Source organism: Dipodomys ordii, unplaced genomic scaffold (assembly GCF_000151885.1).
Source record: "Dipodomys ordii isolate 6190 unplaced genomic scaffold, Dord_2.0 Scaffold83, whole genome shotgun sequence".
Taxonomy (NCBI): domain Eukaryota; kingdom Metazoa; phylum Chordata; class Mammalia; order Rodentia; family Heteromyidae; genus Dipodomys; species Dipodomys ordii.
In genome coordinates, this window is record NW_012267299.1 from 4,090,854 (window position 1) to 4,100,415 (window position 9,562).

At 38.1% G+C, this 9,562-nt stretch overlaps 1 protein-coding gene across 1 annotated transcript in view; it reads left to right on the forward strand.

The window, feature by feature from the left end:
- The window catches only part of LOC105992382 (5'-nucleotidase-like), a 32,004-nt gene that overhangs the window by 17,308 nt on the left and 5,134 nt on the right, over positions 1–9,562 (forward strand). The window contains exons 6-7 of the mRNA XM_013025235.1: positions 7,430–7,577; positions 8,363–8,549. Of these exons, the coding sequence (XP_012880689.1) occupies positions 7,430–7,577; positions 8,363–8,549 (335 nt within the window). The remainder of the gene's footprint in view (positions 1–7,429; positions 7,578–8,362; positions 8,550–9,562) is intronic.

The window sequence follows — 9,562 nt, forward strand, 5'->3', positions numbered from 1 at the left end:
TACACCAAAGTGGGATTGCTGGGTCATAGGGGAGCTCTATGTGAAGTCTTTTGAGGAACCTCCATACTGCTTTCCAAAGTGGTTGAACAAGTTTACACTCCCACCAACAATGAAGTAAGGTTCCCTTCTGTCCACATCCCCTCCAGCATCTGTTGTTATTAGAGTTCTTGATTTTTGCCATTCTAACTGGAGTGAGGTGGTATCTCAATGTTGTTTTGATTTGCATTTCTTTTATGGCTAGGGAGGTTGAGCATTTCTTCATGTGTCTATTGGCCATCCTTCTTTCTTCTTCAGAGAAGTTTCTCTTCAAGTCTTTAGCCCACTTATTTATTGAGCAGTTGTTTCTTTGAGGATTTGTTGTTGGGGAATTTAATTTTTTGAGTTCCAAGTATATTTTAGATATGAGACCCTTGTCAGTTGTATGGCTAGTGAAGATCTTCTCACAATCTGTAGGCTTTCTATTGATCTTGCTAGCTATGTCCTTTGCCATGCAGAAGCTCTGCAACTTCATGCAATCCCATTTGTCCAACCTTTCTTTGATTTGTTGTGTTTCCCGGTCTCTATTAAGAAAATTTCGGCCTGAGCCAAGGAGACCTAGGGTTTCTCCTATTCTATCCTGTAATGTTTCCAGAGTGTCTGCTTTGATTCCGAGGTCTTTGATCCATTTGGAGTGGATTCTGGTGCAGGATGATATATAAGGATCTAGCTTTAGTTTTCTACAAGTAGTTAACCAATTTTGCCAGCACCATTTACTAGTATTTGTTAGCACTTCCTTTCTACTCATTTATATTGCCGAGTAGCATTCCATTATTTGTCCATATATTGGTGAGTGGTCATTTGGCCTTTTTGTTTTTATGAATAATGCTGCTGTAAAAATCCATGCACAAGCCAGGTGCCATTGGCTCACAACTGTAATACTAGCTACTCCGGAGGCTGAGATCGGATAGCTGAAGTTCAAAGCCAACCAGAGCAGCAAAGTCCTTGAGACTCTTATCTCCAATTAATCACCAGAAAATTGGAAGTGGCACTGTGGCTTAAGTGATAGAGTGCTAGCCTTAAGCTGAATTGCTGACAGACAGAGCCCAGGTCCAGGATTCAAGCCCCACGAAAGGACAAAAAAAAAAATCCATGCACAAGTGTTTGCTTGGACTCATGGGTATATACTTAGGATTATAACAGCTGAGTTGTATGGTAATTCTTCGGTAATATCATATAGTGATGACTGTTTTCCAAAATGGTTGAAGCATTTTACATAGACCCCCTCCCAAAATGTTTTAATAAGTTTCAATTTCTCCAATTCCTTGTGAAAATGCATGTGAATATTCCAGTATTTGGGCTTAAACTCACAGCCTTTGCACTGTCCATTAGCTTTTTTTGCTCAAGCCTGATGCTTTACCACTTGAGTCATGCTCCACTTCTGGCTCTTTTGGTGGTTAATTGGAGATAAGAGTGTCTTAAACTTTCCTGTCCAGATCTCAGTCTCCAGAGTATCTATAATTATAGGTATGGGCCACCAGCTCCAAGCTACCTTTTTGATAATAATATCTGAAGAATGTGAAATGGTAACTCATCTTGATTTTAATTTGCATGTCTCTGATGTCTGTCTGTTGATGTTGAGAATCATTTTTATGTGTCTTTTGGCTATTTTTTTGTATTTTTGAGAAATGTGTGTTTGTATATTTTGCCTCTTTAAAAATGAGTATTACACAATAATATAATTATATAGTTACATAATAATTTTTCATCTAAATAATCAGACTATCAGACATGCAGTTTACAAATATTTTCTAAAATGTTATGGTTTTCTATTTTACTCTGTTGGTAGTGTTTGTAGCATCACCTGAAACATTTCTGAGAAATCCAGCTATTTTTTTGTTTCTTATATTTTTACTATCAATTTATGAAATATTTCCTAAAGCAACATCACAGATAGTTACACCTGATTCTTCAAGAGTTTTATGATTCGTTTTTTTCTTTAGGCCTTTAATCTATTTTGAACTAATTTGTGTGTGTGTGTGTGTATTCTATTACTTGGGCTTGAACTAGTACTTGGGCCTCATGCTCTTATTTTTGACTCTTACAGCTAGCACCTTACCAACCACTTGAGCCATTTTTTTTCTGGTTATTTGGAGAGAATCACTTGGACTTTTCTTCTAGGCTGGCTTCATCTGTGATCCTAAGATCTCAGGCTCCTGAGTACTCAGGATTATAGGTGTGAGCCACCAGTGCCAAGTATGTATGTGGAGTGGCCCAACTGAATTCTTTTAGATGTAGGTATCTTGTTGTTTGAGACCTTTATCAAAGCACTTTTGAAAATTCTTTTCACAAAGCAGTTTACCATAAATATAAGGATTTATTTCTGGACTTATAATTGCATTCTATTGATCTGTGTATTTCTGTTTTTATAGTCATTCCCATACTTGATACTTGATTGTTCTGTCTTTTTAAAGTTTTAACATGGAGAAATATGAGTCCTCCAGCTTTTTTTTTTTTTATTCAGGTAAGGGGTAGGTTTATTCATCATTCTGGCTGGCACCAGGTGATCTTGGCCCTCCATGCAGCTGTGAAAGAGCTGGGAAAGAGCTGGGAAAAAGAACTAGGAAAGAGAGATGGGAATGAGCTTGGAAAGAGAGAGCTGGGTAAGAGAGCACTGGGAAAGAGAGAGAGCTGGGAAAGAGAGCGAGCTGGGAAAGATGGCGTCTGGGCCTGGGCTAGGCCTCATCTAGGGTATGGACAGAGAAAGGTGTGGCCACATCAAATTCAGATGTCACCTCAGCAGATGCAGATGTGACCTCTTCCAGGTGTGCCAGTTGCCTAGATAATGCAGGTACTGGGTGGAGACTTTGCTGGGAGGAGGGTGGAGTCTTCTCGCCTTCCAGGAGCGGACCTTACATTCCAGCCTTTTAATAATCATGAAATAGGATGCAGATTCTCTCTGGCTACTTCCTGCTGACAAGGGGCGTCGACTTTAGGGGTAAAAGGCTGGAATTTGGTCCCCTCCCAGAGAAGGCAGCGAGCAGCAGCTGTCCCTTGGTGGCATGAGTCCTTAGATGAAGTCTGGAGAAGTCTCATGAGGCATTGAGGTGCTGGGAAAAAATACTAGAGAGCAAATAAATGCCAAGAGGAAGGACTTGGGGCTGAAAAATATTGGTAGAAATGTCCCTAGCTACTTCTGACATCTGGTGATTAGGTAGAGGAAAAATCACGTAACAAAGGTAAGAATATAAATTCCTGTCCAGTTAATAGGTAGACAGGTATGGACACTAGATGGGCAGGCTTCTTTCTTCTATTGACCTCCTGGCTCTGGTTAATTTTGAAAGTTGCTGATGTGACATCATCTCCTCTTACTCCTTTCCATGGTCCCTTGTTCCCCAAACTGGCTGAGTCTAGGTGCTCATTGCTGGGATGGCTTGTCCCAGTTGGTATTCAAGGAGGATTGAACTCAAGGCCTGGGCACCGTCCCTGAGTACTTCTGCTCAAGGCCAGCACTGAAGCACTTTGAGTTATAGTACCACTTGCAGTGTTTGCTGGTTCGAGATAAGAGTCTTGAGCCATGCTTCCAGCCTAGCTCTTTGCAGGTTAGTTGGGAGATAGAGTTTTAGGGATTTTTAGCCCGGGCTGGCTTTGAACTGCAATCTTCACCACAAAAGCTCTTTATTATTTCCAATTAAAGCAATAAGAAGATCAAATAGAATAGTGCTTACCTGGTCTTATCAAGAATTGACCAACAAATATTCTGCAATGACAAAACTTGTTAGATGTGATGAGAATTTTAGCACAGATATGCCCAGTATTTTAGAACCACATAGTGGTATGAATACACAACACAAAACAAAAAAGGCAAAACTCTAAACCTAAAATTTTTGACAACAATGTGTAGATATCTTTGCTAACAAATGATTGGGTCTCACCTATCAGAGCCTGTGAAAAGAGCAACTTGTTAGCAAGGCACCTTAGAATAAATAGATGGAGTAGTAAGCTTGGTAGAAGGTTAAGGGTCAAATGGGGCCAAACCCTTAACCCACCATGTGGCTAAGATGGCAAACTCAAGATGGCAAATTTCTGAAAGAATGCAAAGAAACCCTGAACAAATAGATTAAGCCTACATTGGCTAGCCTGTAAGAGGGAACCTAGAGGGGGGCAGTTCCCGGGACCCAGCCCGAGTCACACTCTTCAGGGCACAAGCCAAAATGTTGTAGAAAAGAGAAGGAGAGAGATAGGGAAAGTTGGACGTGAATGGCAGAGAGAGAGAACAAAGAGAGCCTGAAATTAAACAGACTTCTGACCATTTACCATTGCAGTAGCAAAAACTGTCTACATCTGAGACTGGCATAAAATAAGGCACTCTGGCTTTCCAGGGAGCGCAAGAGGCATTTCAAAGGGGTTTCACGGCTCAGGCATGACTCGCAGCACCTCATTAAATGAGTAGGAGAGTCATTCTGGTGAGTGAAGGAGAGCTGACCAGGCAGAAGTGGTGTCCTGACTTCCCCCAGAGCCCTCTAGAGAGAAATGGCCAAACCCCCAAAACCAAGTGTCCTCAGCTTCAGAGGTGAGCAGCCTTTCAGCTAAAGGCCGTAGGAGCTCTCTGGCGTGGTGCCACGTCTGGACAGAGACTGAGCAACAGAGAACTGTAGAGAATAAATTCACTCACCAGAGTAGAGAAGTGGTGTGGACGTGAATGTGAAGGCCAGTAATGGTATCGATGCACTGTGTCCGCAGCAGACAGACAGGTTTGCAGAAGGCCCTCAGAACTGTGGGTATTTCTCAGAGCAAAAAAGAGGGGGGAGGGGAAGAAAAAGAAAAAAAATGGAGAGGAAACCCACCTATGCTGACTTGAAGCCCTTCCCAGGTTTCGGCACCATTTATGTTAGGTTTTTAAAAAGAGGTCGCCGAGTAAGAACAGCAGCATGCACGTGGTATTCAGGTAAAGGGTAGGTTTATTCATCGTTCCAGCTGGCACCAGGCCATCTTGGCCCTCCAGCATTTTTTAAAGTGAAAATTCTAAAATGAACTTTGGAATCAGTTTCTTAATTTCTGCAAAAAAAAAAAAGGGCAGGTAAGATTTGATTTGGACTAAGTTCAGTCTGTAGGACAATTTGGGGACTATGACCACCTTAACAATATCAAAACTTATAGTCCACAGCTTTTAATATCCTTCTATATACTTAGTTCTTTAATTTCTTAGTGTAATGGTTGTTTTCTGAGTATAATTCTTATACTTCTTTTATAGCATTTACTGCTTTGTATCTTACTTTAGATGATTTGAGATGGAATTTTTTCTTTTCTTTTTTTCTGTACATTGCTTAGTTTTAGAATGACTGATGTTTGTAGCTGAGAGCATTGAATCAGTTATGCTTTAAAACCAAACCAATCTGGTGCTAATAGATAAATTAAAAATGCAGAAACTTATTGTAGTATACCTGAAATTTTTTTTCTTGCCAGTCCTAGGGCTTGAACTTGGGGTGTAGGTGATGTCCCTGAGCTTTTTTCTTAAGGCTAACGCCATTCCACAGTGCCACTTTCAGCTTTTTCTGTGTAGTTTATTGGAAATAAGAGTCTTATGGACTTTCCAGCCTGGGCTGGCTTTGAACCGCCATCCTTAGATCTCAGACTCTTGAGTATCTAGGATTACAGATGTGAGCCACCAGTTCCTGGCTTGTTCCTGGATTCTTGTGTGTACAATTTAGGATAAAGTGGCTTTGGAAGCTCTGTAAATATGTTTTCAAAAGTAGAAACGCAAATTTCCTACAATTAGTATTGCCAGAAGACTTATGATGTAACCAACAATGTTTTCGTAAGTATATGATTTCTTAATATTAAATAGAGGAATAGAACCACTAAAGGATTTCAAATATGATTTCAGTTCAGCCTAGGTTTCAGAATTAACTTTATTTAGTTGCTGTTCTTTTCTCCTTTAACCTGTACATACCTATTACTTACAGATTCTTATCCTTGTCCTCCTTCTCAGTGTCAATCATTTTCTTCAGGGAAATATCAAAGCTCAGTAGAAATAGATTTTATGAGGTTTGCTAATTTCCTGATCCTTAAGGCAGTTTATCTTTCTTTAGAAGTTCCCTGGTATAGTCAATGTAATTTGCCTTTTTGAAAATCTACATGACTGAAAATAGTATCTGGTACACAGTAAGCAATTTCATAGTTTGCTAACTGATTTAATAGAATAGTATGGATTTAAGAATAGTTAAAGATTAATAACATTTGGCCTATTTTGATCTAATAAAAGTTGAGACAGGATGTTATTGAGGCAAGACAGATTGTTTTATTATTAGTCAAGACTAACAATATTTAAAAATTATTTTGTAGTATTTCATACTCCGCTTTGTTATCTGTAGATTATATCAAACATTAGGATGTTATTTTGGTATAGTTAGGATAACATTATGAAAGAAGCAGTAATAAAAAGTGATGTCATACATGCCGAAATCCTTGCTACCTCCTTTCCAGAGTGACTAATAGATGTTTAAGGAGTAAAATTCATCAACATTGTTAACCAATGCTGTTGTTTGGAGAGGGACTCCATAATATAGGCATTATTCTGTCTGTTAGCATTAATTAGTTGGGAAACTGAGTCAAATGCACAAATCAACCCAGCTCTTCTCAGTAATAGCTTTGGGGAAAATATTTGCATGTTTCCTGTCTTCAGTAATCAAAGGTAATCATGAAACTACCATGTGCGTACTTTTAAATTATTTATTGTTAGTTACTATTGCATCTGAAGAAAAATCTTCAGTGATTCAGACAGACCCTGAGTCTGTTATTAGGAAAAGCTAGTTTTTTTTCAGCTAAAAATAAATTAAGGACTAGAATTTAAATTTTATCCTTTTATGTACTTGAAAACGTTCTAAAGTGTGTGTACTGTGATCTTTTCTGCCTTCAAGTATATCACTAAAATTTATCTTATTTAATTACTGAAGGACATTATCATAACTTTCAGGCATTGTAATGTGCATAAGATACAATTGTATGCAAATATTAGTACAAGCCTTCACCAAAGAATGAATTCACTTTCCTGAAAATATTTCAGTCGGATGGGCTTATTTGAAACCAGTGAGAAAGCCAATATTTTAAGTAGATGTGCATGTTATCTCCTCTATCATTTTATTCCTTTAGAATTGAGAGTAAAAGCTGAGACAACAGAAGATTTGTTATTTCCTTGAATTATTATCATTCCTTTATTTCTGAAAAAAAAACCAGATAATTTGGTAAGATCTTTCCAGCTGTATAAATTCCCTAGCCTGTACACCTTGGCATTTTAAGTACAATAATAGGATGTCCTTACTTAAAATTTAATGCTCTCACTTTTTATTAGTATGTCTTTTGCAGGATTATTCAACTATATATATATATATATATATATATACACACACACACACACACATATTTTATTTAACAATGTATTTCAAATACTCAGATTTCCTCAAGTTGCTGGAATAGAGTTTGGATTTGACCCAGATGCAGAGCCAGGACACCGAATCATAAGAGACACTGTGAAAGTTCAAGGGCAGTACTTACAGAAGAAAAAAGTCTACCTTCTTGCCATTAAGGAGTATATTGCAAATGTGAGAATCTTCTTTTGAAAACCTATAAATTTATTGTCTTCTGTTTATTCATATGTTCTTATACATGCATGTAAACACATTTAATTTTCTTGTGATGATTTCAGACCCACTGCATTTTTTATGGTTGATGAATTATTTTATCTCATTAAATGCCATATAGCTACATTTTCTATATTATCAGACTTATATAAAATATAGAAAGTAAAAATTTCACTTATTATTTTCAAAATGACTGACATACAGCAAGAAATGGATAGACAAAAAATGTTTAATGGTTGAACTTTAAATTTAGTGATAAACACTTCTAGCACATTTATGGCTCCTATTTTAATTTGTTTATGTTTATATTTAGGTATATGCAATACAATGTGATCACCTTACTCTTTTAGGACTTTACAGTTTAATTCAGAGAGTTCTTAAATACTGGAGACTGGAGCAATGTCAGCAGTAGCAGGAAACTTGTTAGTAGATTCCATAGTTTTAATAATGAGAGCCATTTATTAGGTATCAGATGGGCTTCGGTCTAAACAGACTTGGCAGTAGGCTAGTTAACAGGGATTTTAGGTGGCTGGCCCATTGTTAAGGCTGCTAGGCAACAGAACGAGGGTCAACAGTTCAAAGGCTATCATGTTCAGATCCAGGGCCTAGGATAGAAATTTAAATGGTGTCAAAAATTGGTAAAGTTTAAATTTTTGAGCCAGTGCTAACAGCACTTTGAACACAAATGAACTTTGACTTATTCATGTTTCTGGATTGGAACATTGTGGTATCTTTTGATGTTTCAGGGGAAGGATGGTTACAGTATGCTTAAAAGCTGCCCTCGGATGTTTGATACAGAAACCGCACAGATCCTCTCTACAGTGGTCATGAATCACTTTGAATCCATCAAAATTTTGCAAGGAAGGAAGAAATGCCTTTCAGGCCATCGGATGAGTTTAATTACTACTACAAACAAATCACCATCGCTAACAGGTGATAAGACAGGTTTTTTTTTTTATTAAAAGGGCTTCCTTTTTGAATAAATTTTGGTAAGCTCAGGACATTGAATAATATTTGATGTTCTCTTCTTATGCTTGAGGCAATGTGAATACAAGCAAGATTGTATTATTTACTAAGGTAAAAAGCCACACATGAGGAAAATGAGATTATAAGGGTATAAATAAAAGTTCAAAGCTAAAAAGCATAAAAAGTTCTAAAAAATAGATTTTTCTACAATCTTACTTCACCTCCTTTTAAATTTTTTTCTTTTCTATATGAAACATTCTTTTTTTTTCGGGGAGGTGTCCGGTCGTGGGGCCTGAACTCTGGGCTTGGGTGCTGTCCCTGAGCATTTCAGCTCAAGGCTAGCACTCTACCACTTGAACCACAGCTCCACTTCCGGCTTTTTTCATTTTGCTTGTGGTGCTGAGGAATCGAACCAAGGGCCTCAGGCATACAAGGCAAGCGCACTACCACTGAGCCACCTTGCCAGCCCCTCTATATGAAACATTCTAACCAATCATAATGCCTTAGTTTTCCCCATAAAACATTTGATCTTTTCCTACATGATAAACATTGTGCATTGTCACAAAGAGCACATTTGGTCTAGAAGTATTATTCTTTTATAAAGTTGCTTTGACATCAATCAATACTAAATTGGAGTCTATTATACTGCAATTAATTCATTTTTTAACCACTTGTATACCTTCCAACATGTTTACTTACAGATTTGCATTCTGTGGAGCACTAAACTAGTATACAATAATCTGTTAAAAAAGACTAGGTCAAAACCCAACAAAATCAATGCCAGGAAATGGGTACATCCTATGGGGAGGGGACCAATCGGGGAGGGATATGGAAGGAAAGGGGGAAAAGGAGAGAACACAGTTAAGAATTAATTGTACTGGCCAGGCGCTGGTGGCTCAGGCCTGTAATCCTAGCTACTCAGGAGGCTGAGATCTGAGGATCGCGGTTCAAAGCCAGCCCAGGCAGGAGAGACCGTGAGA